The sequence below is a fragment of the Bicyclus anynana genome, chromosome 13, assembly GCF_947172395.1.
Source record: "Bicyclus anynana chromosome 13, ilBicAnyn1.1, whole genome shotgun sequence".
NCBI classification, from domain to species: domain Eukaryota; kingdom Metazoa; phylum Arthropoda; class Insecta; order Lepidoptera; family Nymphalidae; genus Bicyclus; species Bicyclus anynana.
The window spans coordinates 16,483,033-16,502,614 of NC_069095.1; the positions used below are offsets into that span (position 1 = coordinate 16,483,033).

The following is a 19,582-nucleotide window of genomic DNA, read 5'->3' on the forward strand; positions in this document are numbered from 1 at the left end:
AGTTTAGTAAAAGATGGAGTAACGTTTCATTTGAAAGTATTTAAACCTATCTTTTGAAAGTATTTTAATCTACCAATCAAAAAACAACACGCATTTTATTGATCACTTCCTATTTTACTACAATTTACAAAATATTTTATTTGTTTACATAAAAAAAGTATATTTACAATCACAAAACTAAATGGAAATACAAAGTTGTCAAATGTTATTAAAATGCTGGAGGCAGCCAGCCCTATTTATTTCAAAAATACGGCCGAGTATACTGCTTGTATATATTTTTACTGTGCACAATGTGTTTGTTAGTGTGTGTAAAAATTACGCGTGTGTGTATTGCGAGTCAAATTTATAGTTGTGTGTAAGTGTATGGACACAGAATATACTTAATGGTGTTAAATGTTTTCGATGTGTGAGTTTACCTCGTCCCCCTCAAAAAATGACAGACTTTTTTGTTGGTGAATTTGGGTGCGAACCGCGTCCAGTTATTAATGGTCTAAGCTCGTTCCCCTAAAAAAACGACAGACTTTTTTGTTGGTGAATTTGGGTGCGAAACAGGTCCATAGTCTAAATAGTCAAAGCCGCTCACTGACAATTTTTAGTTGAGTACAAACGATTTTTGGGCGGTAAATCCAAAAATTCTTCGTACTCAACTAAAATACTAAAGTACTCTATACAACCTATATCAAAGGAGAGAGATGAATGGAAAAGGTTGGAGAAGGCCTTTAAACGAGAGATCCATGAAAAAAGAAACAGGGCATAACATGAGATTTTTAATTATTTAAAATGTGTAGTTAAATGATACTTATAAGTAATCTATTTAATGGAAATAAAAAGGTTTATTATTATTATTTATCAAATATTCGTCTGAGATGAAGGTTAACAGCCTATGTTCTGCTCCATATTTATTTCTGTACCAAATTTCATCCAAATCGGTTCAGAAGTTAGCCAAACGTACTTACTTCCGTATTTATAATATTAGTATGGAAGTATGGATGGATTATGTAGATAATTTTACCTGTTTTAACGAAAATATCCTCTTTGAAAGTAATTTTTAGGATAACTCAGTGATCCGAGATGGACCAGAGAGATGCTGAGTTTTTCTTACTTCTAAAAATTTCCAGTAAAAAGAGTGGGGAACGTTGGTGGTGCGACACCTCAGTGCCTCGGAGAGCACTTTAATCCGTCAGTACTGGATATCATGTCCCGTTTTTCATAATTTTCTTTAGTCATACGCATAAAATTAATAATTTGATGTGTACGAGTCAATATTAAAAGTAGGTGTGTGATATTGTAATTGGATCGGCTTCCATTATCCTTCTTCAATTCAGCGTTATCCACTATTGTAGGCTGTCTTCCATGTGATTCGTTCTTCAACTTGAATCATTACTTAATTACCTAATTATGCGTTTAAAATTAAATCAAAAACGCACGTGCGTTCATAAGCAGTCGCTTCTACGAACATAGCGTTGATATTGATCACGCGAATATGTTAGTGACAAAAAAGAAATCGATATAAGTACTAAGGCTTTGCTCCATTAGTGCGTTGCGACATCGCAGCGTCGACGATTTTGGCTGGTGCGAGGCTTCGGCCGTGGCTCGTTACTTTCCTACCGGCGTACTACCGCCAAGTGATCTGTTACGATGTCGTGTAGAAGGTGTGTGGATTTTCATCCTCCTCCTAACTAGTTAGCCCGCTTCCATCTTAGATTGCATCATCACTTACCATCAGGTGAGATTGTAGTCAAGGGCTAACTTGCCCTACTTATATTATAAAGGCGAAAGTTTGTGTGTATAAATATATAATAAATGCCGGGGCATTTATTGGCATTGATGTTTATTGGTAATCAATTCAGTACATCTATCCCAAGTTGAAAAAAATTTCCCTTGACATTCTTTGCTTTCAATAAATATTTAATAGGTAGATATTATCTTAGTTAACTTTAACGCCGCGTGGCGCAGTGGTGGACCCTGCATTTATTGTTTAAGCAATACCCTAAAGTTTAAATCCTGCGACTTGCTTTCTGCATCCACGGTCATGGGTTCGATTCCCACAACTGGAAAATATTTGTGTGGTGAGCAAGTGTGTTTTCAAGTGTCTGGGTGTATGTATACATTAAATAAGCATTTATTTATTTACCTATGATACAGGCTACGCTTACTTTGGTCTAGATAGTGATGTGTGTATTATCTGAATATATTTATATTTATTTTAGTCACTCAGTAAGTTCAAAATTTTTATTAAACGCAAATTTGAATATATAAATAACAAAAAGCTTGGAAATGAAATGTATTACATGTCTGGCTACTTATACACCTATTGATATGATGAATACACCTATTATTGATAAATGGTGATGGTGAAACTAAAAAAGGAAAAACCTGGCCAAGTTTGTTGTGGGCTCTTCTCGGACCAAGGCGTGTTTAGAACCCACGTAAATTTTTTTTTTGACTAATTATTATCACCATTATCTTAAAATATTAATCAAATTTTATGAATTTCTATATTAACATATCTCTTAGACTAAGTCTTTGTACGAAAATGGGTTCTCATATGCTGCGTTAAAGAACTTTGTTGTGAACTTTTATGATTACATATCTTACAAGAATAAGGCTTTTCACCAGAGTGGGTCCTCATATGCTTTACTAGAGAACTTTTTAGTGAACTTTTATAAGTGCATATCTCACAAGAATAAGGCTTATCACCAGAATGGGTTTTTATATGCTGTAGTAAATTACTTTTTTGTGAACTTCTATAATCGCATCTCTCACAAGAATAAGGCTTATCACCAGAATGGGTTTTCATATGTTGTAATAAATGACCTTTTCGTGCACACTTATAATTGCATATCTCACAAGAATAAGGCTTTTCACCAGTGTGGGTTGTCATGTGTCTTAACAAAGTATATTTTCGTGCAGATTTATAATTGCATCTATCACAAGAATAGGGCTTTTCACTAGAGTGGGTTTTGATATGGTATAGTAAAGAACTTCGTTGTGAACATTTGTAATTGCATGTCTCACAAGAGTATGGCTTTTCACCGGAGTGGGTTCTCATATGTTGTACTAAGTTACATTTTTGTGAACTTTTATAACTGCATATATCACAAGAATAAGGCTTTTCACCAGTATGGGTTCTCACCCGTGCATTCCGTGGATCTAGTAGACCTTTCTTGAGTTTCTTGTAAATATCCTGTAATGGGATTTTACAATTTTTTAATCTATTGATATCTGTGAATGTTTTATGAAATGATTGGATGTCGATTTCTGTGATTTTAGTTTCAAGGGTTTGTTCGGTTTTCTGGGTCTCTCCTGATTCTTCAGTTGCTTGCACTTCGTTGTTTGCCACAAGTCTTGCGGACAGTGGAGCGTCTAAAACAAAACATTATTCTTGTAATTTACTCCTACTATTTATGCCCTTAAACGTCACTCTCATTTTCAATAATAATGGTGACTTTTCCGGAGATTGTAATAATAATGATTACTAAGAATAAAACCAGGTTATCCACAATAAAATTATTATTTTCTAACATTGTAAAACACAATTTTTTTTAACGAAGGTTCTTCACGCAGTTTACACTGAAGTGAACTAACAGAAATCGTCACGAAATGAAAGCAAAACTCGTACAAGCACACGTCGAGCCGCCGAGAGACTCATTTGAGGCCTACACGCGCACACTCATCATAATAGATGCTATATAGCTTACAGAAACAAATCTTTAAGACTCGGAAATAAGGTGCGGGTCACTCTTTGCGCAAGTCATATATAAATCAAGACCCGTAAGGCGATTTCGGGAGGGTGACGCAAAATATTATTCTTGTAATTTGTGTCCATGAATGTGACTCTCATTTTCACTATTAAAGGCTAACAATATACTCGTACAAGCACACACCGATGCGCCGAGATTCATTTGAGGCCTATACGTTCATACGCATTTTAATAGGAACGCTTACTACGAGTAGAGCCGTGAGCAGAGGGTGTGGGTTCGAATCCAGTATGGGGCAAGCACCTCCAACTTTTCAGTTGTGTGCATTTAAAGAAATTAAATATCACGTGTCTCAAACGGTGAAGGAAAAACATCGTGAGGAAGCCTGCATACCAGAGAATTTTCTTAATAATCTGCGTGTGTGAAGTCTGCCAATCCGCATTGGGCCAGCGTGGTGGAATATTGCCCTAACCCCTCTCATTCTGAGAGGAGACTCGAGCTCAGCAGTCAGCCGAATATGGGTTGATAATGATGACTACTAGTATAGTCGGATGCAAATTGCAATCTTTATGACGTCTCCGAAATAAGATGATTCTTCGCGCAGGTCATACAAAAATCAAGACCCGTGAGGCGATTTCGGATGGGTGAGAGTCACACGTCGAAATAAAAATATTTGCGCTAACACAAATCCCCTAAAAGTCTTCGAACAGTGCGTGTTGCCAGTGATGACCTATGGTTCCAAGATACGTGTGTATTTTTTGCATAGAATTTTAATGTTTATAAAACTAGCGGATGTCCGCGACTTTGTGGGATTTGTGCAAAACAGAATAAGACGCAGACGTGTGAAATCCCGCAGGAAACCTGGGACTTTTCCAAATAAAAATAACCTATTTATTGTGCAATAACATTCTCTATCTTCTAGTGAAAGTACCATTAAAATCAGTTCAGCATGCCAGAGATAGACAAATAAAAGGATTGTTTGTGTTGCACTTCTTGGTAGTGAAAGCTCTATAAATAATTTGAAAGTTTATTTATTGTTTACATATAGAGTTTTCTTTTCTGTTGTAAAGTACCAAATTGTTTCTTCATAAAATTACGATCTAGTCAACTTACTTATGTGACTAAATTAGTAATTTAACTTTAACCTAAACTTATTATTATTTATTTTTATTATATTAAGATAATGTCCAATAACTTAATCACTAATTACTTTAGGTCACTTTATTCACGTGATCCATCATTATGAAATAATATACTCAGAGACAAAATTAAGGAAACACAAAAACAATGCTGTCATTTTTACAAGCTTGTGTGGCTATACTTGTACTGATGGCTGGCGAAACAAGTTTTTAGAGTAAAGTTTCCCACCAACCCGCATTGGTACAGCGGGGTGGGTCTAAACTGCATATCCCTTCTCCTATAAGGAGGGTGGGTTGGACCTGCTGTGGGCCATTAGAATAGGTCGATAATGATGATGGCATCGCAACAGTGTGGGTTCTCATATGCTTTCGTAAATCACTTTGTTTTGTACTTTGATATTCGCATATCTCACAAGAATAAGGCTTTTCACCAGGGTGGATTTTCATATGCCTTACTAAAGAACTTTCTTGTGAACTTTTATAATGGCATATCTTACAAGAATAGGGCTTTTCACCAGTATGGGTAACCATGTGTCTTAATAAATTTTTTTTTAGTGAAGCTTTATAATTACATATTTCACAAGAATAAGGCTTTTCGTCAGAGTGGGTTTTCATATGTGTCAGTAAATTATTTTTTTGTGAAGTTTTAAAATTGCATATCTCACAAGAATAAGGCTTTTCGCCAGAGTGGGTTCTGATATGCGTCAGTAAATTATTTTTTCGTGCACATTTATAATTGCATTTCTCACAAGAATAAGGCTTTTCACCAGTGTGAGTTTTGATATGGTTTAGTAAAGTACTTTTCTGTGAACATTTATAATTGCATGTCTCACAAGAATAAGGCTTTTCACCTGAGTGGATTCTCATATGTTGTAGTAAATTGCATCTTTGTGAACATTTATAATTGCATATATCACAAGAAAAAGGCTTTTCGACTGTATTGGGTTTCACCCGTGGATTGCGTGAATCTAGTAGAGCTTCCTTGGGTTTCTTGTGAATATCATGTAATTGAACTTCCAAATTTTTACATTTGTTGTCTGTTAATGTTTTAAGAGATAATTGGTTGTCCGGGTCTCTAATTTCAATTTCAAAGATTTCTTCGGTTTTCTGGATCGCATCTGTTTCTATAGTTGCCTGCACTTCGTTGTTTGTCGCAAGTCTTGCGGATAGTGGAGCGTCTAAAACAAAACATTATTCTTTTATAGATAAAAATTTATTTATTTTGCTATCATCCGCGAAAAGCCAACGAACCCATGCGACAGCGTCACCCAGGTCAATACTCTCTACGTATTTATCACCCCGAAACCGGAGCATCCTCAGGAGATGTTGACTCTACAACGTGCAATTGTAAAGATTTTGCATGGGTTCGTCGGCGTTTCGCGGATGATCAAAATAAATAATTTTTTATCTATTCATGATGAACTTCCGCTAAGTAACGCCTGCTTCTATCCAATAATTATTCTTATAATTTACTCCAACTATTTGTGTGCGTGAACGTCACTTCAGAAAGTTTCACTAATAAAGCGGGATTTTTCCGATATTGTTAATTATACCGTACCACATAGGGGGCAAACAAAAACACATCACAAAGCTGTATTTTCTAACATAAAATAACCAATACTGTAATTGTCTTTTTGGAGCGAAGTTTTTTTGCGTGGCTTGGAGTAAAGCGAACTAACAGAAATCGTCCCGCAAGGAAATGCTTATGCTTAGCCGTAAATTTCAGGAACTACTGGTCCGATTTTGTCAATTTTGAAATTTAAAATGTAAATAGATTTTACTCTGGATTAACACATAGGCTACGTTCATCCCGGAAAAATCCATAGTTCCCGCGGGATTTTTGAAAAACTTAATTCCACGCGGACGAAGTCGCGGGCGTCTGCTAGTTTACAATAAAGGGAAAAATAAACTGCCATCAAAATAGCAAAGTTGTATATAGATAATTTGGGCCGGAACTTTGATAAGCTAATTTTAAAAATACCAGTTTTTAATCATACTAATCTCCAATTTCATGTGTAACTAGCTGTCGCTGCGCGGTTTCGCCCGCGTGGTTCCTGTTCCCGTAGGAATACGGGGATATTATATAGCCTTCCTCGATAAATGGACTATCTATCACTGAAAGTATTTTTCAAATCCGGACCAGTAGTTCCTGAGATTAGCGCGTTCAATCAAACAAACAACCAAACTCTTCAGCTTTATAATATTAGTATAGATATCTGCCGGAAAGGCGATTATGTCAGCCAAAGCGTGTTGTAATGCTTCTTTAACCTATTTATTGCTCATTAACCTCATATCTTCCATAAGTCCCATTAAAATCGGTTTAACCACTTCAGAGATTAGACTGGACAGACAAATAAAAATGTTAAAAAGTTTGTTTGTGTTGCAATTCTTGGTATTGAAAACTCTATAAATAATTCGAACATTTATTTATTGTTTACATCTAAAGTACTGACTACATTTTTCGCGTAAACATAATAATAATAATAAATAGTGTAAGATTACTATTTTATGATATACTCAGCGGTAGAATTAGCGAATCAAAAGATGCTAATTAATCAATTTTTTCGTACACCACATTACTTTTTTTCAATTTTAGGTCTAAATTAATTACCTTAAAATTCAGCTTACTTATAAATTATACGCACTGAAACAATGCTATCATTATTACAAGGTTGTGTGGATTGACGATGGCTGGCGAAACTAGAATTTTAAAATTTATATTAAAGTTTCCCACCAACCTGCATTGGTACAGCGTGGTGGGTCTAAACTCCATATCCCCTCTCCTATAAGGAGGGTGGGTTGGACCTGCTGTGGGCCGTTAGAGCAGGCTGATGATGATGATGGAATCGCATCAGTGTGGGTTCTCATATGCTTTCGTAAATCACTTTGTTTTGTAGTTTGATATTCGCATATCTCACAAGAATAAGGTTTTTCACCAGGGTGTGTTTTCATATGCCTTACTAAAGAACTTTTTAGTGAACTTTTATAATTGCATATCTCACAAGAATAAGGCTTTTCATCAGTATGGGTAGCCATGTGTCTCAATAAATTTCTTTTTAGTGCAGCTTTATAATTACATATCTCACAAGAATAAGGCTTTTCGCCAGAGTGGGTTCTGATATGCGTCAGTAAATTATTTTTTTGTGAAGTTTTAAATTTGCATATCTCACAAGAATAAGGCTTTTCACCAGAATGGGTTCTGATATGCTTCATCAAATTATTTTTGTGAGAAGTTCTGTAGTTGCATATCTCACAAGAATACGGCTTTTCGGCAGTGTGGATAGTCATGTGTCTTAAAAAGTTTTTTTTTAGTGCTGATTTATAATTGCATATCTCACAAGAATACGGCTTTTCATCAGAGTGGGTTTTGATATGCATAAGTAAATTATTTTTTCGTGAAGTTTTGAAATTGCATATTTCACAAGAATAAGGCTTTTCGCCGGAGTGAGTTCTGATATGCTTCTGTAAATTATTTTTGTGTGAAGTTCTGTAATTGCAAGTCTCACAAGAATAAACCTTTACACCAGTGTCGTTTCTCATTTGTGCATTTTCTAGTAGAATTTTCTTGGGTTTGTTGTGAATATATAACTGGAATTCACTATTTTCAATTTTTGTCATTTCTGTGAATGTTTTAATGGCGCTCTGACATGATTGGTCGTCCAGATCTATGTTAGTTGCAAGGGTTTGCTCGGTTTTCTGGATCGCTCCTGCTGCTTCAGTTGCTTGCACTGCGTTGTTTGTCACAAGTCTTGCGGACAGTTGAGAGTCTAAAACAAAACATTTTTCTTGTAATTTACTCCTACTTTTTGTGTACGTGAACATCACTCCCGCAATTTAACTTTATTAATTATAATGATTACATATATGGCAGAATAAAATCACACAGCATAGCACAAAGCACTATTTAAAGTAACTACTGGTTCGAATTGAAAAATATTTTTTGTGTTGGAAAGTAAATTTATCGAATCAATGCTATATTCTATATCACGCCACGACAACCAATCATATGAGAGCGCTATTAAGTATTAAAACATTCACAGTAATAAATAGAAAATAGTGAAGTCCACTACACACAAAAAACTCGAGAAATTTCTCGTAAAATTATAGGAGGCAATTTAAACAAGTAGAGTTAATAATAAATATTAACAAGTTAATATTGTAAATAATTTAAAAAAGTAATTGTTCGGTTTCTTGCCCGCTCATTTTAGCAAAATCTGCCTTTTGAACTCACAGCAGAGCCACTAATGATCTTGAGGTTTCAAAAGTGCTTGTAAACTTGAAATACAATAACTCGATTTGATTTGAATGTGGTAACTACGCATACGTGACAGGCAATAAAATTGAAAATTTTGAAAAACCCCCGAAGATCATGAAATTATTAATTACACTCTGGATCAAGTAATCAATATTCTCTTTCAGTGTGCATTCATTTGAGACTCCAAGTATATCTGCAGACATTTCATTGTTCTTCCCCAATTTCACCCCCCACAACTTTTAAACGGCTTAACCGATTTTCATCAAACATGTCTAAGAACACTTGCACATAAGTCACCTTTAAAATTAAGTAGAAATCGCTTCATCCGTTCGGGACCTATGGTGTCACAGATAGATAGATACGAACAGACACGTCAAACATATAACTTATAACCCTTCTTTTTGCGATGGGGGTTAAAAAACCAGATATAATCTCCTCACATTATGATTATAAACAAACGCGGAGGTAAAGATGCACCACAGACAAGTTGACTTATTACACTGTAAGCGAGACAATATAAATTGTACACCTTTTTTAACCAAAATCAGTTTTTTTGAGTTTCACAAGTTTTGATAATATTAAATGATTCATAGTACTTAAAAAAATATTAACTTAGTGGGTTTCTTTAGATACCCCATTCGACTTGTGTATGTTCGCTGAATTTATTAAATTCATCCCTTTCCTCATACCAACACTTTCTTTCCCCAAACAGCTAATTTCGTAATACGCAAAACTAATCCTTTCATTTGATACCAGCATCGTTCACTTTATAGATGCAAAAATACACTGCCTACCTAAGGACTCAATACAAACCTATGTAGGACCATAGTACATAGCTGGACAAGGAATTTTCCAATATTTACTTATAGTGCATACCCTAGTTCAAAACCTTGTGCACTCCACTGTTTGATACCCCACTCGAATATACACATATACACTACAACGTTTGCTGTCAATTGTCATGTCATAGTTCCTTTAAGCGCGCCATCTTGATATAACTCAAAAACTTGGGTTTTAATTTTATTTATTTCTTTTTATTTAGTTTTATATATTCACTTATTTAGATTGTAATAAAATCCTTGTATTTTTTAAATTTTATTGGCCTAAAATGGACCATCTCATTTGTCAGGGAGGTAGTTTATGGTCAGTATTTATCCACTAAGAACGGATTTTGCGATAGGGCCGGATTAAGGAGGTCTAAGAGCGAACGAAGTCGCGGGCGTCCGCTAGTAAAGATAGAATCATGATGATTGACTTGTCACTTACTTATAGCCACAGGAACTGCCGATGAGCGCGGTACATTCAGCCTCAGATTTCTTTTCCTGTGAAACAAAGCAGCATTAGAGTTTGCTAGCGAACTCTACCGTCCCGGGTTCGATACCCGGCTGGGTCGACTGAGATTTTTTTAATTGCTAGTTACCACCCTACAGGCAAAGATGTAGCACCAAACGATTTAGCGTTCCGGTACGATGTCGTGTAGAAATCGAAAGGGGTGCAGACTTTCATCCTCCTAACAAGTTAGCCCGCTTCCCTACCGCTAGCTTGGTGGGTTGGCCCTGTTGTAATTAGGTTAAGGTTTATAGGAAATAAAAGGCTTTATTTTTATTTCTATACTCTCATTTATTTATTACTTCTTTTTTTTAAATTTTTAACAATATAAGTATAAAATACAAAACATTATTAAAAATTTATAAAAAAAAATTCACCCTCCCGCTGCGGGACATTTGAGTGTCCAAGCAACCGGTGGTCAGGGCTCCAGAGAAAGGAACCTCCTCACAATACGCGCCGTCTCAAGAATCACTGCCTTTTGTATCCGACTCTTGATCCAACAGTTAAGCGAAAGCTTCTTAAGGTGTTGGTCGAAGCTTTTCGCTATAAGACCATTTACTGAAACAACTATCGGAACAATCGCACCTGATCCGATAGTCGCTGCGCAGTCACGGTCACTGTTGGTTCAAGAGTCTGAAACAGAGAAAGTCTATATTATTATATTAAAGTGGGTGGATAATTGCGCCTCTGAGTATATATGGTGATGGTAAAAAACTAGCAGTTGTATACTTACTTGGTCTTCTTCATCGTGTCACGGCTGCAGCCTGCATGAGGATCGCAGACTTGTGATGTACTTGCAGCATTCTGTCAAAATAAATCTCATTCACAACATTTCTGTTCACGGAACAAAAATGGACTATATTATATGAGACATTTGGGAAAATTAAGTCAATATTAACAAATTTAATACATAAAAGAAAATATTTTTTGGACGTTTATAATAAAAATTAGGTGAAAAGCAATCAAAAATCTATTGACATAATAAGATGAACAGACATATATTTTTAGCTAGTCTGTTGAAATGTTACATGAGTTTTGCAATCGGACACAATTTTATTTTTAGGACATGTGTGGGGGTCAATAGAAGCTTATCCTCCAGTTTGTGGGGTGGTCACCACCCCTTGTCCCCGGGCCGCCATCTTGAAAAAAGGGGTGAAAACACTTGTTTCGCGATATCTCGGAAACTATGCGTCTTACAATTTGTAAATATCAAAATCCTGAGGAATTTGTGAAAAACTGAAATTCACGCAGATGACGTCACAGGTTTATATAAAAAATTGTAAAATACGATTGAGTATTTGATATTTTTTTTTTTTATTCTTTACAAGTTAGCCCTTGACTACAATCTCACCTGATGGTAAGTGATGATGCAATCTAAGATGGAAGCGGGATAACTTGTTAGGAGGAGGATGAAAATCCAAACCCCTTTCGGTTTCTACACGGCATCGTACCGGAACGCCAAATCGCTTGGCGGTACGTCTTTGCCGGTAGGGTGGTAACTAGTCACGGCCGAAGCCTTCCACCAGCCAGACCGGGACAATTTAAGAAAATCTCAATCTGCCCAACCGGGGATCGAACCCAGGACCTCCGTCTTGTAAATCCACTGCGCATACCACTGTGCCACAGAGGCCGTCCAATTATTGAGTGTGATAGAAAATCATATACCTCAATGGAAAAGTGTATGGTCTCACCTGGACATGCATGCATAAATGTTCATTGTATTCATTTTCTTCCACAAAACCCTTAGAACAGAATGAACACTCGAAGATACTTTCACTTTTTATAGACACACATTCTGCTGCTTTCCTATTAGCTTCATTTATAGCCTCAGACTCCAACTTTATCTTTATGTCAGAGTATCCATCATCATATAAGTCATTGTTAGAATTGTCTGAGTCACAATCTTGAGCTGACTCCAAGTATTCATTTACATTTTCTTTCTTCATCACAACAGTTGCAACATCTCCCAATACAAATTCCTCTGCTTCCATCTGCTTTTCTTCACTGTGAGAAATATTTTCATTTTTTATCAAAACTGTAACGTCTCCCAATATAGATTCCTCTGCTGTTTTCTCTTGATTAGTGTGATCTATGTACAAGTCACAATGGTTAGCTCTGAAATTTTTCACTGTATAATTACACTTCAGGTCTTTTGTTGTGTGGATCATCAATTCTTCATGTTGCTTTGTAATCTGAAACAAGGCCAATGTTTTAATGTTTCACCTAATGAAGTAAGAACAGTACAAGCTCCTTATTCACGTTTCCTTCATTTGCGTTTTCACAATTAGCAGATTAAAAACTTGCAACCCTTTTAATCTATTTGCAGCTAAAGAATTCTTTATTTATGGATCTGACTGCCGAAAGTTACGTAAAATCTGCAAATTGAAACTTTTTAATTGCAAATATTGTTGAAATTGTGAATAGATTGTAACTGAAGGCTTAAGAATGACAAATGCTTGTTGTAATTGTAGAGATTTCTTTATGGATCTGTCTATGGCAAACTTTTATTAAGAGGCATATTGCTAATGCCAATGCTGAATACCAGTCTGAATTGAAGGAGCTTTTTGACTACCAAAGAACAAAAAAATACTAATTTCATTAAAATATTGCTTAAGCCTGAATAAATAACTACTGAATATTGTCATAAATTAGATTTTTTAAATTATTTATAAAGCTTTTACTGTATATCATTTGAAATATATGAAACTATGAAATAGTAGTACATACTCACCAAATTATGTTGTTCAACTAAGTCTGTCATCATTGAATAAGTTCTCAAGCTCAAGTCCCTAAATGTAGTGAAGTTGTTTAATTTCTGTGCACACATCACACAAACTGTCAGCTTCAGGTTTCCTCGACGACACAGCTTTAACAACTGCACAGAATTAAAAAAAAAATTTATTACAGGCATGTAAAAAAAAGGAGATAGATATAAGGAATTTATTGTCTTCCAGTAATTTTAGGTTTTATCTAGGGAAAAATTCCTAGTCAGCTGAATTTTTGTATACACCTTAATTACAGTGTTATTATAAAGATGTAAAAAATCGATATCATTATTGTGCTGGCGAAAAAAGTTACAAAGGTCAAAAGGTCAAATATTTCGTGACCTATTGCTCGGAGGTCAATAGAGGTCATTATTAAAATTGTTCCTCATAAAATTGTCTACAAAAACTGTCTGCAGTTTTTTTGTAAAATTTAAGGTTTTCGGATTAAAGCGCTTAAGGGGTTGGTATTAGACATACAAATTATTGCTACTCCAATACAGGTGAATACCGACATCCTCAAGACATCCTTAGGGTAGGCAATGCATTTTTGGATCTATGAACACCACTGGTTATATTCTGAGTGTGTATGTGTGCATGTATTTTTTTGTTTTGTCGGACTCCGTGGCGCAGTGGTATGCGTGATGGATTTACAAAATGGAGGTACTGGGTTCGATCCCCGGCTGGGCAGATTGAGATTTTCTTAATTTGTCCAGGTCTGGCTGGTGGCAGGCTTCGGCCGTGGCTAGTTACTACCCTGCCGACAAAGACGTACCGCCAAACGATTTAGCGTTTCGGTACGATGCCGTGTAGAAACCGAAAGAGGTGTGGTTTTTCAACCTCCTAACAAGTTAGCCCGCTTCTATCTTAAGACTGCATCATCACTTACCACAGGTGAGATTGTAGTCAAGGGCTAACTTGTAAAGAATAAAAAAAAATGTATGTTACTTCAAAGCCTGCAAAATTTTTACTACTTATTTTTGAAAATGAAAATTCTTCGAATGTTTTTTTTGCTTCTATTCCAATCATATTTTTATTATTATTATCATAATTTTTATGTTTAAAATTTAAATTGGTTTATGAATAACAGGGACTTTCTTTTAAGTAAAAAACCTGAAGCAGAAGGTCTATGTAACATAATTGGTGTAACTGGATATGTCCATAATGATTAATTATAAATAAATAGTAGCACAATAAACAGTCAACTCACAGGCTTCCCAGTAAGCTGTTCATATGCCTCCTGCAACTTGTATTTATTCATTAAAAACAGTTTACTGTTGGTATCCAAGCATATCATGCACATCTGCAAATAAGTTTTATTTATAATATTCTTTTAACTAAGTGCTTAAACAAGTGTTTGTATACAAAACTACCATCTGATAAAAGAATACAGCTACTCACAACCAAAAATGGTGTGGATTTTTATCATCCTCTTAACAAGTTAGCCCGCTTTCCTCTTAGATTGCATCATCACTTATAATGTGAGATTGTAGTCAAGGGCTAACTTGTAAAGAATAATAGATACATTATATAATATAAAAAAAATAGCCAATCACATGGCCAAGTGTGGACACAGCCCTGAAGGAAGAAGAAGCCTAGTGAGTCTAATTGTACAAATGTTTTAAGCAGATTAGAGGAAGCTTCTTAGTATCTTAGTTCGAGATCACAGCCTCTAAACTTGCTGTTTACACTATCAATAAAATAATTTTGTGCCATCAGCAAATAGTGTTAGTATAGCAGAGTACTTGATTGGTACTTATTTATTTATTTAGGAAGACTAACCACAGAACATTGTATCATGTATACATATTGTAATGATGATATTACTTGTGAATACATAATGTAATGTTAACATTATCTTAACACCAAATTAATGTATTATAAACTTCTGGACACATCTATTGGACCACCTTGCATTTTCAGTTTAGTTTGGTCATATTTTGGTAGGGGCCATCGAAACCTAAACTCTAAGGTGGGCCAATAGATGTGTCCCGAAGTTTATTATAACATTAATGATAACAACAACTTTCACAACAATCATAAATACATAATTTATGTTATAATAACTAACCTGCAATGTTGAAGGAACAGCATTACTGTTAATTTGCCTTACAGAACTGTTTGTTTTATCAAAGTCATCATCTACGAAATGCTGCGAGCAGACCACTGCCGGGTCAGGCAGGAGATGATCTTGTGTGCCGAGGGCACTGTGCCAAGCATCCCGGAGATGTTCTTGCTCGGGTAATCTGCAAAGATGCTGTATGTAAACAAGTATTAAATATTTTATTTCAGGCTAACTGACATTTGGGTAAATGGACTTGGACTGTTCGGCTTTTAATTTCGACAACCTGGCAACCCTACTTGAGGGAGGATTGTAAAAGAAGTTTTTCGGACGCCAGATCTACAATCGGCGTGGTGTGTGGTGTAGTTGCAAGCATCAGCTATTAGTTGGTTGGGGTGGGTGGGGGGTCTCTTAAAATAAAGTTATCGAAATCTGTTTCATTTCTTATCTACTTTTCGAGAAAATGGCGGCCATGATCAAAATTCACCAATTTAACAATTCTACTCACTCATGGAAAGTAATTCCCGTAGCTTTAGATTCAGTGGTATATGTGTTCTCACAGAAGGGCACGCAGCACTGCATTTTCGGTGTTTTACTTTGCGTTAGGGCAATAAAATTATAAGCAAATAACAAACTGGACTTTAAAAAACTACAATCGAAATCGATTATCAATATCAAGACATAGTGGTTCTATTGGTATTCCGTTTTTGTTCTACTTCCGCAGGTTTAATATATTTAGTACGAGATTTACTTCGTAATCACTGACTCACGAACTCATTACACCGATTCTATAATATTAATAAAACTTAAAACACAACCCAGGGTAATTCACTTTTTATTGGAAAATATAACTCTTAATTTCATAACCTCAAATGGATCCACCATTATTTTTATTTTGGTCACAAACCTCATTTGTCGTCTGTGGTCACTGGTCACAGATCAGTGATGAGTGATCACGAGCTGTGATCACGAGTATATCTGTAATGGGCCGTACAGACTACTTAAGTATTTTAGTCGAGTACTAAAATAATACTAATTTACAAATATGAAATAATTTCAATACATATTGAAACCAACTACCGTCGACAAAAATTGTCTTCTTTATAAAAATAGCTAGAGGATTTAGTATTTTAGTCGAGATTTTTCCGATGCCTTGATTTTATAAAAACTGGGAAAATGACTGGCGGGCTGCGCGCAGTCTAAGATTTCGTAGATTAAATTAGTATTTTAAACCCTTAGGTAACGCACAAAAATACCGATTACCGATACCTTACCAGAATTATATGTATAAAGTTATGAAAAAAATATCTTCGTTTTTCTTATCTTTGTTAAGGGTTAAGTTTGCATATTTACGGTTGTTTATTTTTATGTGTTTTTTTATTTATTTGATAATTGTTAACAACAATCCAATTAAAAATAGGTTAACTCGGTTCGATAAGAAACACCAAATTGAGTCATAAAACTGTTCGTTATAATAATATTTTCAGTATTAGTAAGTAAGAAGCTTTCGTAGACATGCACATGTGTATCAAAATAATACTTAGTATATTTTTGATCTTATTAACTATACAGGTTTGTGTTTGGACTTTTTTTATCACCATTATCATCCCATCAGCCGATGGACGTCAACTGCAGGACATAGGCCTTTGGTATGGACTTCCAAACATCACGATCCTGCGCCGCCAGCATCCAGCGAATCCCTGGTTGCTTGATGTCGTCAGTCCACCTATTGTGGGGTCACCATTCAAGCACCTTGGGACCCCAACGTCCATCGGCTCTTCGAACTATGTTCCCCACCCATTGCCACTTCAGCTTAGTGACTTTTTTCTTATTCTGTTAAAATAATTTTCAAATATATTTTTATTAAAACTTTTTAGGTACGGATAGTGAAGGGCGCTGAAGAAAAACTTGATGAGTCGGGTATGTACGAATTAATAAATTGTGGTGTCGCATATCCTAATTCACCAATAATTTTAATTAAAATATTGGTAAATATTTCTAAAAAATAAAATCTCTTTAGATACTATGGACCAGCCTGAAGAAGAGGTAACTTTTATATTCTAAAAAAAACTGCACAGGTATTTTATAATGCAAACAATTTAATATATATCTTTTTTATTTTCAGTGGCATATGGATTTTATGCCGGTGAGTATGGATAGATGGAATTCGAATTTCAAATGATTTTTTTAAATTTTGTAATGATTAAATTGTGATATTTTTTATAAATATTTTCACACAAAAGTTTTTGGTATTTAAATGTAATTTCAGACTGGATATCTCCCTGATAGTGTATACAGGGAACTCGCCTGGTATGGAATCCTTCAAATTCAACCATTACATCACAGCACCAAGCATAAAGTAGCCGCTCAGCTTATTTGGCAGCATACACTTGGCAGACCTCACGTAATCATGGAAAGTCCTCCACAGGCAAGCTAAGCGTTTGATTTTTTAAATCTTTTATATATTTAACTGTTATTTTAAATAAGCAGATATGTATACTGACTCTTAGTCAGTATCGATATCGATACTGACTCTTAGTAAGTAGCTAAGTAGTAGTAAGTTGCAGCAGTAAACAGTTATTCTGTTTTGTAACTGTTAAACATCTATTACGAGTACTACTTTTTTGTACTCTTGATACAACTTGTTGTGCAGTTAAAGAATTGTACATATAATCGATTCATTATGCTTATTTTTGTAGTCAACGCAATCAGAAGGTAAAATAAGTAGGCAGATATTAGCTGAAGAAGCAGCAAAATGGTCGAGAGAACAACGCGCGGCGCAAGAAGTTTTAATGGAAAATATCAAGAGTGGTGGAAATGGACTCACCGTAAGGACTGTTATAACCACTCATCATAAAACGACTTACATTATACAGAACGGTAATTTTTAAAACTATATCTCATTTTATCATAAACCATAGGATGATAATGTGCAGATTCTTGATGTAGTCAGTCAGTAAAATAAAGAGATCAGTTCAAACTAAGATAATCAATAGATTGAATTAATTTCAATATTTTACATTTACCAATTTCAAATATTAAATTCCAGGAAATTATTTCGAATGCCCAGAAGGTTCAGAACCAGATCTTGATGCTTATCGTGTGCAAGCAAATATGCACGAACGAAAATGTACGTTCGGTCACAATTCAAGGCCAGTACCAGTGGATCCTTGCATTGAAGCAGAAGTTGCACCTATAGAGTATTCGTTCCATGAAGGTTGGATGTTCTGTCTTGGGAATGGGGAGCGTGAGAATAATTATTTTCAAAATGGTACATTGGATTGCGGTAATAAAACAAAGGTAGTTGTGAAATTATTTGCTGTACAGGAAGTTCTTGTACTGAATACATAATGTAATTGTATTAAAATATGAAAATTTTCTTAGTTATCAGTTAGCGACTTCTTGGAGCAATGTGCAATAGACAACAATATCGTTATTAGTTTTGATTATTTTGGTGACGAACCTAGAAAGGACATAATGCACAATGCAACTCTTTGCACCACTTGGGATCCGTGTAAATTGTCATACTTGTACCGGCTTGAGGTAAATTTCCATTATCTATTTTGTTTACAAGACAAAAAGAAAATCCAATTAAAGTTATTATAGTCACCGTTTTTATTTCAATTTATAGCCACCGCCAGCTGAATTAAGTCCAGCTTTCCCGACTGAAACCGAAAACCCTTGCGATACTACTGTGTGCCCCGAGTGTGTTGTCGGGTATACTGGCGATGGGGGAGTGCCGATGGAATGTGAGTTTATTTGTGTACAACTAAATATTGGATTGTTTTTTTACAAAATAATAAGCTAATTGTGTGGTTGTGTATTGTTTCAGTGGGTGATTAAATGCTCAGTACTACTTGTTAGTAGGTATATTTAAAAAAAAATTAAACTAGTAAAATATTAATGTACATATAAAATAATTGAAATTAAACTAATAAAATTTCAAATTAAAATAGTGTGTTTTTTTAATTTAATTTATACATAAAAAGCATATAGGATTATAAGTAGTTGTGTGTAACCTATTCACGATATCTAATGTACACCCAACATTAGATATCGTGAATAGGTTTTATTAAATGATATCCTGTTTTTTATAATGAAAGTATCGATCTACTAATGAAAGAAGAAAATAAAGTTATGTAATACGACAACATCAGTTTAAATTCTTTTTTACTTCGAATTTATCTCAAAACAATTTCAAGTTTTGACTTAAAAGAGTCGAGTACCTACTGAAAAGCCTTTTTGCTGCTTCCGGATCGGACGGATCTCTATTAAACCCAACCTATGTGTCCTAAATCGATTTTACTATAAAGGGAATAATGCGAAGTTTGTTT

General features: G+C 35.1%; 2 protein-coding genes across 7 annotated transcripts; one reads left to right on the forward strand and one right to left on the reverse strand.

Annotated features, from left to right (window-relative positions):
* Nucleotides 1–149: 149 nt before the first annotated feature.
* On the reverse strand, nt 150–16,171 carry LOC112058069 (zinc finger protein 271). 6 transcript variants are annotated; one of them, XM_024098739.2, is made up of 9 exons: nt 15,757–16,171; nt 15,258–15,432; nt 14,397–14,489; nt 13,156–13,299; nt 12,116–12,616; nt 11,158–11,228; nt 10,362–10,417; nt 7,579–8,607; nt 179–3,366 (listed from the first exon to the last, which is right to left on the reverse strand). In XM_024098739.2, the coding sequence occupies exons 1-9, from the start codon at nt 15,828–15,830 to the stop codon at nt 2,519–2,521; spliced, it is 2,991 nt and encodes a 996-aa protein (XP_023954507.2). In that variant the 5' UTR covers nt 15,831–16,171; the 3' UTR covers nt 179–2,518. The 6 variants fall into 6 exon arrangements, with proteins under 6 accessions (XP_023954509.2, XP_023954507.2, XP_052741015.1 ...); XM_052885055.1 differs by lacking the exon at nt 179–3,366 and adding an exon at nt 4,715–6,018 and having other exon boundaries at nt 15,757–16,163; XM_052885056.1 differs by lacking the exon at nt 179–3,366 and adding an exon at nt 4,715–6,018 and having other exon boundaries at nt 7,579–8,588; nt 10,361–10,417; nt 15,757–16,163.
* A 244-nt stretch (nt 16,172–16,415) lies between these two features.
* On the forward strand, nt 16,416–19,201 carry LOC112058112 (uncharacterized). Its single transcript, XM_024098801.2, has 10 exons — nt 16,416–16,820; nt 17,126–17,168; nt 17,269–17,294; nt 17,374–17,394; nt 17,518–17,676; nt 17,948–18,128; nt 18,298–18,548; nt 18,633–18,791; nt 18,880–18,997; nt 19,081–19,201. Exons 1-10 carry the CDS (start codon nt 16,764–16,766, stop codon nt 19,089–19,091), a joined length of 1,026 nt encoding a protein of 341 aa, XP_023954569.2. The 5' UTR covers nt 16,416–16,763; the 3' UTR covers nt 19,092–19,201.
* Nucleotides 19,202–19,582: the final 381 nt, after the last annotated feature.